The 20,308-nt window shown below is 26.9% G+C and overlaps 1 protein-coding gene across 1 annotated transcript; it reads left to right on the forward strand.

The window, feature by feature from the left end:
* Positions 1–9,404: 9,404 nt before the first annotated feature.
* Positions 9,405–9,755, forward strand: LOC136078616 (uncharacterized). The gene has a single exon (XM_065794399.1). The coding sequence runs from the start codon at positions 9,405–9,407 to the stop codon at positions 9,753–9,755; it is 351 nt and encodes a 116-aa protein (XP_065650471.1).
* The last annotated feature ends 10,553 nt before the right edge of the window (positions 9,756–20,308 follow it).

Below are 20,308 nucleotides of genomic sequence, written 5' to 3' on the forward strand. Positions count from 1 at the left end.
GATGAACCCAAGTTCGACTACAAGGTTTGGTATGGAGTTGCAATGTTCAAGGATACTTTTCTCCTAATTTAATATATAAAATAATTGTGAAATATGTAGTAACTATTGTTAATTATGTATTTAGTTATGTCTAATAATGTTAGTATTAGCCATTTATTCCACTTACACCCACACACACAGACACATATATATTTATACTGTATTGTACATTTAAATTTACGTGAACTTTGTTTTTAGTAAAGAGTAGATTTTATAAATTTAGGAAATATATATAAGATATTATTTTACCTTTATTTTTTTAACATGATTACCATCAAAACTTTTCCAGTGATATGCTTCTCTTTGTACTCCTAATGAGTTAAGTACCTTATCAAGTTTGTTTACAAGTGGTCCAAATGATCTCTTTATATGGTCTGCTTCAAGCAGTATTTTCAGTTCTTGAGATAAATTCAAAAAATATAATCAATAAAACAAAACTTAGATATTCCAATGTATAAGATTCTCAACTGTATTATTCCGGGTTTAATTACCAATCTAAATTAAATATTTTTAGTAAGTAATAAAAATTAAAGTTGTTACCTGTTCTTTCTTTTTCTTTTCAAAGTGAATCGGGTGGCATTCAAATACTAATTTAATTTTTTCTTCATTTTCAGGGTTAAAAATTTTTTGCATTTCAAGTGCTTCTGTTATAACACAAGTTTTATCTTCAAGTCCTTGAATACTTATCTGAAGTTGATTTATTTGGGGTTGGTGCTCTATATATGCATTAAATTCCTCACAGTCAAGTGTTTGGTTGGTTACTGCCATTCGACCTGCAATTTTTATGTCAATTGTGTGACAAGAGTCTTCTAATATGTTGAAAAACTTTAAGTATATACCAAGTGAGATATGTGATGCAGGAACTCCTATCTTATAGTACAAGAAAGTTTATATTATTATTTACAATTGCATACACCACCATTTACATTTACCCCACCAATAACTTGTATTGTATTCTATCGAATAAACGGTTATGTGAATTTGCGAAGAATAAATTGAATCAAAATAATGTGAATAATAAATAAAAGCAAAGCACCTGATCAAGTGGCACATTGAACAATCATTGGTCAATAACATTGTCATATAACTTGGCAAACTTGGGATCTGCACCATGGTTGTTACATTTTGCTAGAGATAAATCAAGTGTCTTAAGTGATCGCATTTCAATGTTATCGTTAATTAGATTCGACATTCCTTGACTTGTGATGTTGCAAAACAGGCATGAGTGTCTACCTAAAGTAATTGAACAAGTTTGTGTTAAGAAAGCAAAATAAATTATGTTGCATGTATCTGGCCCAGATGAGTTTTTTTAAAGAAATCTGTATTAAATATGTACTTAATATTTGCACCAGTTATTCCATAAATTGCACACAAGAATTCATAATCACCAAATACAAATACACGAATCTGTTTTTCTCTAAAATTGAACAGAATTAAATTATTATACTTTTTTTTTTTAAAAGAAACTGTAATCTATCATAATCCTGACAATTGTGGTAAGAAATCAATAGTTGATGATTTTGTTTATGTCAAATATTGGTTAGATAATTTTGAATTTTAGTATGCTTGGATAATCGAATTGTTTTGTTGTTTGTAATATATTCTTGCTTCCAGATCATTTTTTTGCAACAAGTCAATTTCTGATGTAAATCTTGTCAATGAAATTTTCAAATTTGTGGTATAATCTTATGCCTCGAATATATTAAATATTGTTGTATTAGTTTTGGCATTAGGCTTCTCCACATTGGCTACTTGATAAAACATTTTGAATAAATCACCTCCATAGTCACCTCCTATTTTTATATGGATTTCATTGTCTTTAATCTTGTATTATAAGAGGTTGTTGCTAAAATTATAACAAGAAAAATTAATTTTTGTTCTTATAGTATTGCATTTAATTTATTGTAGTATTTTTAAGTAATTTAATTAATTGTAGTATGTTAAAGTTTTTTTTTAAAAGATTTGTTTGTACCTATCTAGACTATCTAGTACATTTGTTATATGTCCTTGAAGATTTTCGATATTTGCACATGGCAATTCCTTGATTTCATAAGAACCTTTTGAATCTTTTTTTTTCAACCATAAATGGAGCGTTTTTAACAAGAACATCATCACATGACCATTTTTTAGCCATATTTCTTTGTTTTGCATTAGAAGCGCATATTACATTGTTGTTTTTCAACCACCTAAACTGATAATGTTTTTTTTATTATCAATAACTATTAAAAGTATTGAATTTGTCTTTTCAAGATCTCTATATAATAATTGCAATCTTGTGTACTTAGATAATATTTTCATGTTGACATAAGTACTGCTCATGTTTGCTTTTAAACTGATCATTTCTTCAGCAGATATTTTGGCTTTCGAAATATTTGATTTGCTTAAAACATTTTTTTTTTATTTTCATTAAAAGATTTCAAAAGAGTAGCAGTTTGCTTGATTGTAGAACTGATGCTTTCCCCACATGTTTTGCTCATATTATGTTTTAGTTGTAATTGTGAATTGTGCGTAAACATACATCTGAACTTTCTTTGTAGCTCTTGGTGTTTATGTCAAGCATAGGACTAAAATCTTGTGTAATTTATTTAACATATTCAAAAAATCTTACTATAGTTTCCCAATACAAAATTAAAAGCATTTTTGTTTTGTTATTTTACAGTCTCTTTATTTGTAAAGATAGTCTAACCCTTTGGTCAACCTGTCGGAAATTCAAGTACATTGGATGTTGTTTGTGACATTTTTTGTATTATTACATGCAGAACAGCATCTTCAATATTTCTTGGTATAACACTTGTTGAATCCAATGCAAATATATCTGAAAAGTCTACTTGTGAAGTTGATGACAATGATATTGATAATGTTGTTGAACTTGATATCGGAGTTGTCTGACAAGCTTTTTGATGTTTCTTTCCTTCTGACAGTTGTGTGACTTTAAACAATCTACCACAACCTTGCTTGCATACTTCTTGCAAATTTTCTATCATTTCAATGACATTGGTTGATGAAATTAACCCATCACTTGGAATTGAAAAGGAACATTTAGGGCATTTTGTTTTTGATATTAGTTTGCCAATGATAAGTGGTAATAGACATGGTGCGCAGAATGAATGAAGACAGTTTTTTATAATAATTGGGTTATGCATAATGTTGTTGCAAATAGTACACACACAAAGATTTACATGAGGGTTTAAGGTGAAGTTAATATCTTGCAGTTTAAGATTAAATTTTGTTTGAGGTAAAAGTTTAAATTGTATGTTATTTATTTTGTGTCTAGTCTAAATATTTTCACTATAACTAATACTTAAAGGTCTTCCACTTATCTTTTGCTTTTTTTTTCTTCCTTTATTGACTTTAAAGCAAACACATTCAGTTACATTGCAATTTTCAGGCCAAGATCTTAATTTTAGTTCAGTGTTTAAACCTTTTTCAATATTTCTTAATATTGAAAAGCATCTATAACGCATTTTTTGAGAATGCTTATTTGGGTGGTCCTTATTAATTCGGATAAAAAAACAAAATTCTATTCTAACAATATGTTTTGTTAAAAGAACACTATCATGATCTAGACTTTCTCCACATATTCTGCATAATGTTTTTAGTTTTGTTTCATGTGACGTCTTTTCTTATTGCTGAAATATAAGATTTGATGTACAAAATTTTAAAACTTAAAAAAGTAACCGGACTCTGATTTTTTTTTATTATAAAGTTAAAACCATCTTTCTTTAAAATATATATAGCTTTAAAGCATAAAAATACTAATAAATGCTTAATTATTATGTTTTAGTAGTAAGGTATAAAAAAGTGTTTTTTTAAATGAAAATGTAAATTTTTATATACAAGATTTTTTGTAATTAGCTATCAGACCACAGTCAAATATAGAAGTTTTATCATTGTCTTTGGGTGGATGTAAGGGTGATAGTTTCAAGCACCCTATTGTCAAAAATGACTCTTTTTTTTATAAATATTTGTCTTTATAATTAAAAAGAAATCTAGTATCAAATCAAAAATTATATTTTACTACTTTACAACATCACTAGTAGCGCACCCTTTGTTTCAAGGGGTGTAGATGGGGAAGGAAGCGTGTCATCGCCCCCCCCCCCCTTTTTACAACCTAAAAAAAATTATATTTTTAATGAGATTCGAAAAAATATATAAATGTAATTAAAATAATAAACTTTAATATAAAAACATCTTTTACCAAAATTCAAAATACATCACATAATGCTTAGTGATAGTTATAGATGGTTCCCCCTCTGACCTGAAAAAAATTTTAAAAACAAAAAAGTTTTATAATATTATTTTAATTAGTTTAAATCTTGGCTTTTAGTTAATGATTAAGAAATAAATTCCCTTAATGAAACTTTATAAGAATTATTGTTAACAATAGACACGACGTGAATGTAAGCTAGACCCGTCTATCAAAAAAATTGCAAGTTCCATTACTCGCTTTATATTTTTGCAAGTTCCACTACTCGCTGTAATTTTTTGCAAGTTCCACTACTTGCTGCACTATATATATATATATATATATATATATATATATATATATATATATATATATATATATATATATATATATATATATATATATATATATATATATATATATGTATATATATATATATATATATATATAGTCAAAAAATAGTAAATTCAAGTAGTAAGATAATAAAATGCATGTCCAATAGTCAAAAAATAATGGCAACATTAGGAAAACATCAACTCACTGGAAACATCAACTCAATGAAAACATCAACTACAATGTCAGCAACTAGCAGGAACTTTTTCATATAATAGTCAACAGCTTCAGAATCATTTTCTTTTCTAGTCCAGTAAGAAATAGCAATAGTCTTTCTGTGTTTTTTTTAAGTTTTTCTATTCTGCTATAGTGCAAGACTGTCATGGCTGTATCGGAATCATATCATTCATAATTATTATTGATATAGTATGTATTAAATATATATTATATTATAGTATATATTTAATATATACTATAATAAAGTATATATTAAATATATAATATACTATAAATATAATGTACTAGAAATAGTATATTAAATTTAATATACTATAAATATATTATATATGTCTATATATTTTTAGACAAATATTAGTATATTACTAATATATGATATATTTTAAATACATAAAAAAGCAATATATTATTATATGATATAAAGCTTTTTAAAACTGTCATAATGTGATTAGACTGAGCAAAAAACATGTATTATTGATTTAATATATTAAAATGTTATTTTTACATTGATACTTTATAAATGTAATATTAGCACTTATATCGCAAAATCATTGTATAGAAAAATCACATAAATTTTTTAATAACAATTATTATTGGCTTATAAAAACGAATATTTAATATCCTTCAGTCCCCCCCCCCCTTCTTCCCCAAACAGAAGTCGGAAAAACAAAATTTAGGTACCAAAAGTGAGGGTAAAAATAGGGTATCTGCTAGTTAAAAAAAATTATTGAAATTTGGCATGTGCATAGAAAATGCATAAACTTAAAAAAAAGAATAGGATAGAAAAAAAAAAGATAATATCTTCAACATTTACTAAGCACAAGAAGTACAACACACTTTTTGATATCAATAAATAACACTTTAACTTTCGTCAATATAATAAAAAATACTCTTTAAAAAAGTTTAACTATTTTACTTTTAAAAAAACTTATAAGTTAATATAAAATTCTAAAAAAATATGCTACAAAACACCATCCTACCATACTGCCTTAACGCGAAGTTCTAAAAACGTGGAACAGTTTTTTAGCACAAAAATCAGTTCCGTAAAACACGGGATTTGACATACCTAATTTATCAGATATATAAGATATATATATCAGATGTATAAGAATCTTATACATCTTATATATATATCTTATATATCTGATATATATATCTATATCTAATATATATATCTTATTAAGATATATACATATATTAGATATATATATCAGATATATAAGATATATATATATATATATATAAATATATCAGATATATAAGATATATATATATATATACATATATATATATATATATATATATATATATATATATATATATATATATATATATATATATATATATATATACATATATCAGATATATAAGATATATATATATATCAGATATATAAGATATATATATATCACTAAAATTGGCACGCATTGATATTCAAGTTAATTCAACTACAGGTAGGTACACCTTAAAAACACAAGCACCTTAAAAACTACAAAGTCATAATTTATGTTCTTGCCAAGCACTGTGTGAGCTTTAGCGCATAATATTATTTGTTTTGAGATATAAATACTCTCTCCAAAAAAATACAAGTTCGACTATTTTCATATTTAAAAAATGCGATAAAAACAATTTGAAAATAAAAAGTAAATTAATTTTAAAATAAAAACACACTTTTTGGCATAGGAAAGCACTATTTGAAAATAAGTTTGCAATTCTTTTTTTTTTAGATAAATATATTGTTGCTTTTTACTAGCAGTAGAGACACTTGTAGTTTTTAAGAGGTACTAAGGTTAATACAAACATTGAGATAAAAAGTCAAAATTTACATTTCAAAACAACATAAAACATTTCCCTAATTGATGTTATCACTTTCCACGTTATGCAAATGGGCTTATTCTTTAGCATTTGTTTCGGTTGATGAGGCTAGTTTAATCATTATTAGCTTCATTCCATTAACTCTACAAGAAATTTTGCTCCATACTGATTTCTTTATTTCGTGGCAGACTGGGCACTCATTAAAACTCTTTACTGCAAAAATGCCATTGCAAACATATTTTAATTTACATTTATAAAATTGTTCTTTTTCTTTATATTTTGTGTGCTTTTTTTTCTCCTTTTGATCCTTATTTTTCCTTTTTCCAATTTCAATCAAATCAACCTATTCAATGATGTTTCAGGCATCCATTGATCCATGTATATTGGTGACACGTATATTTTTCGTTTTATTCATGTCTTTTGGCTTTACCTTGCTTATTGTAAGCGAACCTGGTATATCTTCTAGATTTAACTTTTTTCATAACATTCTTTCATAATCATCTGCAACTGCTCGAACATAAATTTCCAATAATTAGCTGATCCATATCGATGATTTGTTTTTGCTAATTCTGGAAATGAATGTGGAGTAATTGGTGTTAGAAAAACATTTGCTGATGAATGTGTGCATATTTTCTTTGGTGTACTTGGAACAAAGCTGCTAGAAGGCTCTTGCGCTTGATTTTGAGCCATACAGTTAGCAGCCATTAGAAATTTATCTTGTTGCATATTATTTACATTTAAACCTTTAAATATGCCAACTCTCTTTGCTGTTGTTTTTTTTAGATAAATGCAAATTATTGCATAGGTACATTTACATAAATAGTTTGTGTTATTATCACCTGCTAATGAAACAACTGGGCGTATTGTTATTGACTTACGATGCTCCCTAATCATTTTTTTGCAAGGTTCCCCACGAGCAACATACACGAGACAGATATTTGTTCCATCCACCCCATAATTTATGAACTGGGGTGTTTCATCAAAATTAAAAATTCTTCTTGTATCAATATCACCCTTCCACACACCAGGTTCAAGTTTTTTTGAGTTTGTGAAAATCACATTTAATAAGTTCTTCAGCCAACAAATCTAAAAGATAGATTCAAAATGTTTTTGCTAGTACAATGCAGCCTAGGGCTAATCTAAGACATTTATGTATCATTGTTTTAATTATGGAGCATATCAGCAAATAGTACAAAAAGATATTATTAATTATTTTCTTACCTAAATGTGACTATGCAGTACCCCTTTTGCAGTTCAATGCCCTGTTAATTGGTACATTTCCTTGTCTTTTTAGAATTAATTCATAGTGCTCTGCTTCCTATCTCGGACATAATGACTAACCAAGCCTATAATAAATTTAAAATTTGTGTTTATAATATAGTTATGCTGGAATTATATGGAATAGTGTTAAAAAAAAATAACTAGTGTAATATATTACATAAAGAAACTTTCATTATAATTTATTTAGTAACTAAACACTCTATTTACTTTCCTTTATAACATCTTTTGCATTATCAGATAGTTTACCAAAATTACGACCGCCTCGATTCTTGGTGTTGCAATAGTCTCTAATTTTTAAAACATCAATAATTAGATTAGTAAATTGCTTCCTTGATATTCCTTGATGACTCCTGTTTTTATTTTTAATGAATTCTACAATCAAGTGTTCTTCTTCTGCTGTTAAATTTCTCAGGTGTTGCTTTTTTATATTAGCAGTTTTTCCACCTTATCTCCAATCCATTGTTCCTCGATCTTTGATAAAAAAAAACATGCAGTTTGCAAAGCAGCATAGCCTCTTTTGTTGTTCTCTATGTACCAAGACGCAGCTTGTTGAATCTGTAGTTCTTTCATATTTATTTTTTTCCTCTGGACCTTTGCCTCTGCCTTTGAATTTGGTTTTCCAACAACAAAAGGTTCTTTTCTCACTTTTATAATAAATTTTGGTTTCCCCATTTACAAAGTTACTAAAATTTTTATCTATAAAATACATATGGTATAAAACAATATGCCTTATAGTTAGAGTGCCTTATATGCTAAACTAACTACAAATTTTTAAACGAAATGTTTACAAAATTTTGAGTGAAGCTGATCAACAGCTCTAAAATTATAAGCAAAAAACCTGATTGCAGTATTTAAGGGGTAACAACCAAAAAGGTGACTTTTTTTTAAATTACCAAACTTTACTAAAAACCATAGATTAAAAAATAAGGCCAGGGAAGACATTCATATTAAGTAGTTTTTGAGTATAGAAAGTTTCAGCACTTCAGAAGTTTCCAATATTCAGTTATAGGATACCACTTTTTTTTGTAGTTTTTAATGTGTACCTGTCTGTACTAAAAAATGAACTCTTATTTAAAATGTTGGAGAAATAAAAACAAAGATATTAATAAGTCGCTGATGAAAGAGCTCGATATTGACGACTCAGTTAGCATTTAAACAGAAAACAATGTTAATGGTAACGTTGAAAATGAAAACTACGAGTTGAATCTTATAGACGATGGTTATGATGGTAACATTAACTCTGACTATGCATCAGATTCATTTTCAATTTACCAAACTGCAAATAGAGACGTTTCATTGCTTGGTAATGCTCTATTAGGCAAAGAATCATGTTAAATAACATCATCTTTACTTATTAATAAATCTGATGTGCTAGCTATCTTCTCTCCCAAAAGACTGTAAAACACTTCAAAAAACCCCTAAATATATAAATATAATAGGGCTGTGTGGTGGTGAATATATTTACTTTGGCATTAAAAAAGGAATAAAACAAATTTTAAAGGGTTCTCAAAAAATGGTTGAAAGAATTGAGATGCTAATAAATGTTGATGGATTGCCTTTATGTAAGAGTACTAACACACAATTTTGGCTAATTTTAGCAAAGTTTTCAGAGTTACAGCCATTTATTGTATGTCTATTTTGTGGTAAAAAGAAACTAGATAATTTATTTGATTATTTGAATGAATTTTCAACTGAGATTAGATTGCTTAAAGTTAGTGGGATTGAACATAATGGAAAAGTTTTACCTGTTACAATTAAGGCATTTGTTTGTGATGCGCCTGCACGTTCTTTTTTAAAGAATATTAAAGGTCACGGAGGGTATCATTCATGTGAGCGATGTTTAGTTATAGGAGAATATGATTGAAGGGTTGTTTTTACTGAAGTTGATTGTCAAATGCAAAGTGATGAACAATTTAAAAAATATATTTGTTTAAATCCATCATTAGGTACAAATAATGTTTGCTGTGAGCCTCATCAATTAGGAAGGACTCCCTTAGTAGATTGTGGAATATTGTGTGTAAAGGAGTTTGCTATTGACTATATGCATTGTGTTTGTCTTGGTGTTATGAAGCGGCTAATAAAATATTGGTTTGAAGGCCCACATATTTGTCGCCTATCATGTCAGCAAAAAAAGCAAATGTCCAATAAATTGGCTTTTTATCATGGCAAAATGCCCAGTGAGTTCGCTCGACAACCACGTTCACTTGATGAATTTAAGCGTTTTAAAGCAACTGAGTTTTGACAATTCTTGTTGTACACTGGACCAATAATTTAAAAAAATATTTTGTCAAAAGAGGTATACCAGAACTTCTTGTGTTTAAGCATTGCAGTATCCTTAATGAGCAACTCAAATGTTTTGAAAGGACGACATTACTTGGATTATGCAAAAAAGTTAATGGCTTTTTTTGTATCAAATCTTCAAGGGCTTTATGGGCCACAATTTTATTCTTATAACATTCAAGCTTTGCTTCATTTACATGAAGATGTTTTGTATCATAACTGTAGCCTTCATGACCTTTTAAGTTTTCCTTTTGAGAATTTTCTTCAAATTGTTAAAAAATTTGTAAAAAGTGCAAATAAACTTCTCATCCAATTAGCAAAACGGCTGAGTGAGTTAGGAAGTAGCAATGTTTGTTATGGCACTAAAACTATCTCAGATAAAATTGTACCAAATGATCGTGATGGATGGTTCATTTTAAAATCACTTGAAATTGTTCGAATTATTGAAATAGTTTCAGAATCACAGTTTGATTGCGATGTTATTCCTTTTGGTGCCATTGATAACCTTTTTACCATCCCTTGTAACTCATCAGATTTTGGAATATACAAAATTTCTAAGTTCAATAAAATGAAAAGAAAATACATAACTTTATCTGATATTTGCTACAAATTAGTTTGTCTGAAACAAGATGATAATTTTATATTAATTGAAGTTAATCATGAAATACTCTATTAATATTTTTCAATTAAATTTATTTTTTCCATTGCAAAATTTATTAACTTGTTGACTTCCTGTTATTTTATTTAAACTTGTTGTTTCAATCTGATTATGAATTTTTGTATTGTTAAGTTTAATGTTTATATCTCCAGACTTGTGTGATTTTAACAGGCTTACATAAACCCATTTTATTGGCATTTAAGTGGATGATAATTATTGGTCGACTATTGACTTTTATTAAGGATTTAAAATATTATTGTCTATTTAAAAAATACAAAATAAATAATAATTTTAAATAATTTAAAGATAGTCAATAATAATAAAATAATTTTTTATAATTCATAAAAATTTACATTTGACGCATGAGATCCTTGTTGTAGCAGCTTATATATCATAAACATGAATAAAGTGTTGGAAGAACCATTTTGTTGGGCTATTTGGAATGAAGATGAAGATACCTCAGGTGTTATCCCATCGAATTGGGTTGTTACTGGAAGCCATGTTTTTTGGCCACCTAACAATTTTCTGCAAGTGAAACATGCATTTTATAGACGAAGGGAGCCTGATCACACATGGAAAAAATTTCCACTAGTTAAAGTTAAGGTTTTTGGTAAGCAGTGTTAAACATAAATTGTCAACTATTATATTTGCAAAACATTTTCTTTATGCGTTTATATTTTAATTTAGGAACATATGAGTTTTGCAATGAATTATCAGTACCCATATCGACTGGTTCTCCACAGATAATGAAAAAGTCTCACCAATAAAGAAAAAAATAATTAAAAAAACAAGTAATAATTGCTTTTAAATACGTTATAATGTTTTAGAGAATCAATAAAATAAAACAATAAGGAAACTAATTTGTAATTATTCAATATAATTTTTGCTTAGCAAAAAATTTACTCTATATTAGATATTTTGTGTTAACTATTTATTAAAAAAAAATAGATTATAACAAATTAATTTAAATAGTATTTTGCTATAATTTGTAGATAACAGTCAAAATATTGAAGAATTTCCTACTCCACCATCGCGAATACAAGTTCATCAAGGTATATGCAAATTTGTAAACTGTTTAATTTTTATAAATTAAAAAAATATTTTCCCCTTGAAATTAGAAGGCAGCTTAATTTATTTTTTTGTAGTCATTAGGCAGTTATTTAATGTATGGAGTCTTTTCTGAAAGTTTGTACGCTTGACTAGATATTTTCCATAATATCTTTTTTTAAACATTCCATAATATTTTTTTTTAAACAACTTAAAAATTTAAAGTAAGTTTTTAAAAGTGATTACTTCTAAACCAAAACCTGTTTTACGACAAAATCACTCAGAAGATGACGATGCTTATCTTACCCATAAGTGGAATTTTATATTGTATTTATATATCCTTTTTCTCCTGGATTAACTTTAGAAAAGTTATTGCATTTTGAGAATCAGACATCAAGTGTGAAAAAGAATGAAATGTCATCAAATTTCAATGAAAATGTATAGAAAAATAAATTTATATATAAATATATAAGTTATTTTTCTATTTTATTTAAATATTTTTTGATTAAAGACGATGATAATCATCATGAAATAATTATGATTGATAATGATGAATAAATAGATGAGTATATCATTACCTTATTTTTTTAGTTAAAAAATTTAAAAAGAGTGTTTTTACCCAGCAATGAAACTGAAAAACAAGTAATGATCTTTTAAAAGTTATTAATTTTGAAAAGTTATACTGTTATATAATTTTTATTTTTTGTTAGGTTATGTAATGATCTATTTTTTTTTTCGTATTACTTTTAATAATAACAATTTTTATAAATTTAATAATAATAATTTTTACTAGAAATTATGTAAATTGAAGAAAATCAATGACAAAGAGGTATGTTTCATTGTCAGCTATCATCCAAACTACAAACAATAATTAACAAATATTATTTATTTTAGAAGAGTTAAATATTTTAAGTACAAATTTAATATTTTTAGTTAAAGCATACTACTTTATTTATCATTATTTTACCTTTGATTTTTTTCTCAGGTTGATTTTCATGAGACCTCTGGTAGTTCACAAGTTCAAAACAATTCTGAGGTACAGTACATAAACACTAAATAAACAGAGTAGTTTTTTTTTCTTCTGTACGTTTTAAATCCACGTTTATACACTTGTGTGGTTTGGATGGTTCTCCATAGTGACATATAAATGCCATTATGAAAGAGTTGAAGCAATTTTTTACAACTGGATGCCTTTCCTGAGGTTAACATGAAGCAGGTTGTGCTGGATACCAGTAGTAGGATAACCTGACCTGACAGAGTCTGTATTCAGTCTTCTCCTTTTGAAATTCACTGTCATAAGTCATTACAGTCATTCTTTCATAATGACTGTCATTAGTCAGACAGTCATTATTTGTCTCGCTTGCGCGATTTTAAAAAATAATTCTTTTTTGTACTTCTTAATATAGAAAATAGAACTTCTTAATGAAGAAAAAAGATTTGTTTCAATTTATAAATACACTTGTAAATTATTGGCGAGCGCTAAAAAAAGCGCTGACCAAAAAATAGGCAGGCATGTGGACAAGCGCAAAACTGAAAGAGCGGGAAAGCGCTCGCCAAACAGAGAAGACTGTGTATGACATATTATTATGTTCAACTTTTCTGTGTTTTTATATATATAAAATATAATTCACGGTATAATATTGTTAGAATAATTCATTAATTAATTGATTAAAAAAAATTATTTAGGAAGAACATTTTACTAAAAGTCAATATAGTAGAAAAGATGCAGCTACATTGCCAGTTAAAGGGTTTCCGTTAACTGAGTCAGGTATTTTTTTTCTATTTAAATTTGTTTATTTATTGTGTTTTTGAATAACGTCGTTGTTTTGTGATGAATTATTTGCTTATTAAAACTAGTTTGGTTTTTTAACATTTTTTTTACATAGTAATGGAATAATTTTTAATATATTAAAATTATGATTTTTTATGCAGAATTTCAAGCTAAAGTAATGAAATACTTGATTAAACAAGATCAGAGACTTGAAAATATTGAGAAATATTTATTAAATTTAACATCTTCTTCAGTTGGAGTAGCTGGAGAAATATCCCCAATAAGCAATTTAGAGGAGTTGCATAATTTAGAGGAAAAAATAGTAAATGAAGAAGAGTTTAACAAACTGGTTGATAAATTTTTATGTCTTTTTTCAATGTCAATTTAATTTATGTCATATTATTTATGTCATATGTCAGTTTATGTCATTTATATATGTAGGTTTTTTTTCCTCAAAACGATTAAAGTGATTTTAAAAATATTATTGTGTTTATGAAATACTCTGCTGACCAAGACATAATTCTATTAAATGATCTGGTCTCAAAATAATTTTGATTCACAGAATCAATCTTTTTTGTTTGTTTGTTAATTATAGGCTCTTTTTTGATCGGCATCTATAAATGTTGTATGAATTTTGATGAAAAATTTGGGCTTTGATAGATATATTAATTAATAAGTACTTGAATAGATTAAAAATAGGATCTAGAGTTGATTAAGACACTGTCTCAAAATATTTTACTCAAGTTCTACTTTTCGTTCATGAGCGAAATCAATCTAAAGAAAATGGTGTCTTTTATATATTATATAGAGGTGATCTGATTCTATCAATTTAAAATAATATGTAGAAAATGTTCTGTATTTTATTAGTGTTTTTTGAACTTTAATGTATATTATTAATGTAATGATATAAAAATATTTTATCTTGTGATTAAATTTTATTTCATTTTCTAATTTTATCAGGTTTTATCTCTATCTTCTGCTGGGGGTAAAGATGTTAAAGATGTTGTCAAGAACATAATGAAAAGTTTCTCAATATATCGATGATATATTAGCTATAGCCCTTACCCAGTAGGCATATGTCCTTAAGAAGTTCGATGAACGACACATGCCCCCTGGGTATAGTGAATATCGTGTACTTTATAGAAAATAATCTTCTTAGATAAAATAACGTTATAAGTTTGAACACTTGTTTTTATCATATCGTCCAACATATATGTTTATGTTAAGGTTTTTCACTTGGAGTTCAATACTGCTTCGGAATCCTTCTATTTAAATAGAATAATAATAATACTAGCAGAAAGCAACCCGTAATACGGGTTTCGGTCGGTCTGTTAATTTATAGTGGCTGTTTTCCAATTTAAAGTTGCAATACCTTAACTAATACTTTGTAAGAAAAACTCCTTCAAATTAAAAAATTAAACTATCTGTAAAATTAAAATAAATTAATTTACCAATTATTTAACGTTAATTGAGTAATTTACAACTGACATATAAGGTCATATATATATGGCCGAACCATTTTCCTAGACATTAAGTTCAACAAAATACGTTTTTAGTTACTGACACAAAATAATAACACTTCATCATGCCTTAAATTGACGAAAGATTAAAGCTAAATTCTTGTTATATTTTTTATAACATGAACTTTAATTAATAAGATTAATATGAAGTGAAGTAATTTATTTATTTTATTGGTATCCCCTTGATTATTGTTATTAATTTTTTGGTATCCCCTTGATACATGTTTCTTTAAAAAAGGAAATTGTCTTTAAAACAATAAATGCACACATCTAAATAAATTTATTATAAATAACTAAGCAAATGAGTACAAATACGTTTCAAACAAAAAAAGTCGATTTACAATCAAACATGTGTGGAGCGATTTTCATAGCAAAAAAAAAAAGAGTTTAAAAACCAATATTACTGAGACACGATAATGTCTATTAATTATAAGATAAAAGTAAAAAAATATTTTTTGATTTTGATGAGATCTTGAGGGTCCTCTTTGGAATTTAAATTCTTGACAGGTCTTAATATTTTTGAATTTTTTTTTTTCTAAACCATATCAACCTTGGACTCAAAAAAAGCAGAAAAAAATGCTTGTTTCATAAATAGAAATTTTATTAGAAAAATTTTAATCAATTCAACTATATTTAATTTTAATTGGTGAAGAACAAATAAAATTTCAATTAAAAAAGACAAAAACAAACCAAATACAAACAATAGTATATTATAAAAAATAAAAAATTACGAATTAAAAAAAAAATTACAAAATTAAAAAAAATAAAAAAAAGTCATCAAAGAAAAAACGGCAACAAAAAAGTTATAAATATCTTCACTGATAGAAGACATTTACAACCTTTTGGTTGCTGTTTTTTCTTCGGTGTCTCCCAACACCCCGGTATGGATGAGCCTTCCATTTGAAGGATGGCTCATCCATACCGCCATTACTTTGCCACTTATTGAAGGACCTCTCTGAGAGAGGCCCTGGGTGTTGGGAGCGATATCTTTTGTATTCCTCAAATGTTAACGACTCTAAAATTACAAATAGAAGGATATAATAAAATTTAAAAATATTTACAATTTTTTTAATCAAAATATAAAGCATAACCTCACCATTTTCACACGATGAAGAGGATGCTAAAAATAAATTAAAAAAAAGTAAATTAAAAAAAGTTAAACTTGTGAGAAATTTAATTTTAATAAAAATATGAGTAAAATGCAAACAGTTTAAAAATGCCAAATTTATATTAAATAATTCTTTCACCTATTGCACATATTTCTCCGTAAAAAATATATAAAATTTAAAACACAGCCCTACCAGTTATGCTTCTACCAGACACTAAAGACAAAAAATATATCTCAGAATAATTGATAGAATTATATTTACATATAAAGAAATATTTAACTATAATTTTTTTTACCTATTCCCCTCATTTCTTCCATGAAGTTGTCTAAAGTAAGATAAAAGATAACTGAAGCTAAAACTAATTAAAACTAAGCTAAAATTAACTATAAACTAAACCAAAACTAAAAAAAAAACTTTAAATTTTAATATCTGTACCTCAGAAGACAAAGGTCGGTTATCCAGTTTATCCAACGGTTATACAACTAAGAAATAGTGTATTTTACAGAATACAGAATTGTAACTAATATCGAACAATAGGTATAACTATGCGCACTAATAATAATAATATTCACTGTGCTATTTCAGATAAAAGTCACTAATTTATGTTTCTGCTTGAAGAAATTATATTAATGTATTTATATTAAGAAACAAAAGCAGAGAGTTCTAGTAATGAAACTACCTATTAATCATTTTTAACAACAGACACTAACATAAAGATAAGTCAAAGGTAACAACATTACACAAAAAATAATTAAAGATGTTATGTATTTTCGGAATAGTTATATTGGCTAGACTACACTTAGACCTAAAGCAGTAACACCACTTGACTGGTAAGGTTGACGAATCTTGCTCTAGATCTATATCTCAAATATATTGTGTGTTATAGTTATACTAACTATAAAACACAATTTTTTTAAATGTTATATAACATATAAAAACACCTCATTTAACAATCATGTACACATTAGATAAAATCAGGGATGCAGAGTACCAAAAAGGACTCCGGATTTGAAAGTCACAAAAAGATTACTTTATCCTAGTTTTTGGTATACAGGAGCACTAAAAATATAAATAAGTTTATGGACTACTAATAGGTAAAAAATTAAGACTATTTGGTTAGAGGAACAACCATTTTGTTAGCCCAGAATTCTAAGGTATTATGGCGGCAATGACTCCTGGCTTATAAACAATAAGTTTCAAGTCATCAAATCTCATGAAATTATTATAGCAGGTAATAAGTCAATAAACATGTTTAGAGCTTCTGGACACTACAGACTTGGAAAAAGTAGATACAAAAAGCTGAAGTCTTTTCGGGACTTCGCATCCCTGGATAAAATACATTTCATACTATTATATAAACACATTTATATAAACACATTTATAAAACAACTATATATATCACTACATACACGTATTTATCAAACTACATAAATCATCTCATACACATATTTATCAAAAACTTTTTAACTTTGAGCATAAGATAAACATATAAGCAAACCATTAACAGCTATAAAACGACATTTATTAGCATTTAATATTTTTAATGTAACAAAGAATGCAGACTACAATTTACAACATTGTAATGAAAAAGATGAAACCATTAAAGAACAAAATTATAAATTTCAAATAAATACATATTCAGATACCTTAAAATGAAGCATAACACAACATTCTTTTGACAAATTCCAGAAGAATTTTTATTTATTTTTCTATTCCTTATTATTTTTCCTAAGAATATAAAATATACATATAGATATAGAGCAATATAAAATAGATTGAAATAAACGCAAACTTATGCATATAAACTTACATGAACACAAACAACAATCTTATTCTATTTAACTTTCATATTAAACACATAAATAAAATTTTATACTCATTATTCTTTCTACAAAAAATAATATTAATCTATAAATAAGAAAATGAATTGAACTTACTAAAAAAGCCATCAGCTCCTCTTAATTGCTCCAGAAAATAAAACAATACTTGCTTAAAATGTTCTAAAAAGACAAAACTGAAACAGTTTACTTAAACAGAAATTTTAGTTATAAACTTCTTCTAAAAAATGAAAACAGGCTATAAAAATTAGAAAAATAAAAACAACCAACAACAAACAAACGATTATTTGAATTTTCTATTTTAAACTATGAACAACATCAACTCTTTTCGAAAATAATAATATATCAGCTCTAATTTGCTTGCTTGCATGCTTGCGAAAGACCGCATGGAATATATAATCGTGCATTCAAAAGTCTAGAAACTTCTTAAAAACTAAGAAATAGTGTATTTTACAGAATACAGAACCGTAAATAACAATACGAACAATAGGCGAAACATTAGGCGTAACTATGCGCACTATTCATTACCGTATTAATATATAGATAAGTATTTTGTTTTAGCGTCGCTACATACGATGTGTTCGCCAAGTTCAATTTTAAAGGAACTAATCGCCTAAAAAACAATAAAGACTCAAGACCAAAGAAAGAAGCTTTTAAAAGTCTTAATATTTGCAAAGTTGTGTGCTGTACGTTTTATAAATTACTTCAGTTTTTAGAAGCTTTACTAAATTTTATTACTATGTATCTTATTACTATGTTTATTTTTCCACTTACTTTTTTTTCACTTTTATTTCCATTTTTAAATATTATAATAATATAAAATATGAATTGGTTTAAAATAGTACCTTTTAATGCCTTTTTTTGTTGTTGTTATAAAAATAATTATTCAAATTATTATTTGAATAGTTGATACGTTTAATTTTTAAGTCATTTTTCATATTTCAGGTGCAGCAAGGAAGGATAGAAGATTTAACAGAGAAGACGTTTTAAATTGCGTCAAAGATATTTTGCGATACGCTCCAGACAAGGCCACTGGTGGAAGACGGTCTTCAACATCAAAAATATATATCATGTAACAGAAATATATAAAGTAAATAACTTGTAAATTATGTTTTATATCTTAATACCGTAATTATATTATATTTTGAAAATCTTTTTTATTCTTTGTTTTAATTTAGGATTTAGTCTATATTTAAAAATTAATAAACGACGATGTGTGAACCTCAGTCGGAGTTTGAGATGCAAGTTAAAATTTAGATAAATTTTACTTACATTTAAAACTAGAAACTTAAAATATAACGTTTTATTGAACATTGCTTGATTTACGTCGGCTTAACATCTAATTCTAACGTTAATACGCTTTTCCATTTCCAACATCGATGCGACATCGCACACAACGTCGCAGCTACATCGAATGTTTACATCGCTATTACATCGCAATTCGTCAATATTACATCGGATATTAACATCGTATTAACATCAAAAATTGACATCGCGATTACATCGCATATCCCAGTGAAAAATAAAACCGCGTCCCACATGGGTTCCGCGTGGGTTCCGTATGGGATTGATGGGATTTACGTGGGACGGATTTTCCCATGTGGTATCCGTATGGAAATTTGTCACCTTAAACCCATGTGGGTAATCCCACATGGGTTACATGTGGGAACCATATGGTATTTACACACATGGGAAATCCCACGTGGGTTTCCTGTGGGATTTGCATGGGAATTAATTTGAAAGCTGGAAACTTAAAAGAAACTTTTTAAAAAATTAAAAAAATTTTTAAATCGACATTTCATTGCGTTACGTTTATATTATGTGAAAATATTTTATATTAATATAGAGAATGGCAAGCAAGTATGTAAGTACCACGAATAATGATTATCTTTCTTTATAAAAATAAGATTAAAATTTGTGCAAATAGACGTATTATTAAGATGATATAATAGTTATTTGAATATAGATCTTGAGTAAATTATTTGCAAACAATTAACTGATGCAAGTTGAAATGTTGTCAAAAACCATTCTTGCATGCATGGGACACTGCAGTGTCCCACAAAGAAATGCAGGTTTGAAAGTCAAAGAATTCCCAATTTTCTTTATTAAAAAAAGAAAAAAATAGGATGGAGATGGGTTTCTGTAACTTTTTTTATGCTCCAAAACTTTTAACTTTAGATATAATAAGGTCCTT

The sequence above is a fragment of the Hydra vulgaris genome, chromosome 03, assembly GCF_038396675.1.
Source record: "Hydra vulgaris chromosome 03, alternate assembly HydraT2T_AEP".
Classification (NCBI taxonomy): Eukaryota; Metazoa; Cnidaria; class Hydrozoa; order Anthoathecata; family Hydridae; genus Hydra; species Hydra vulgaris.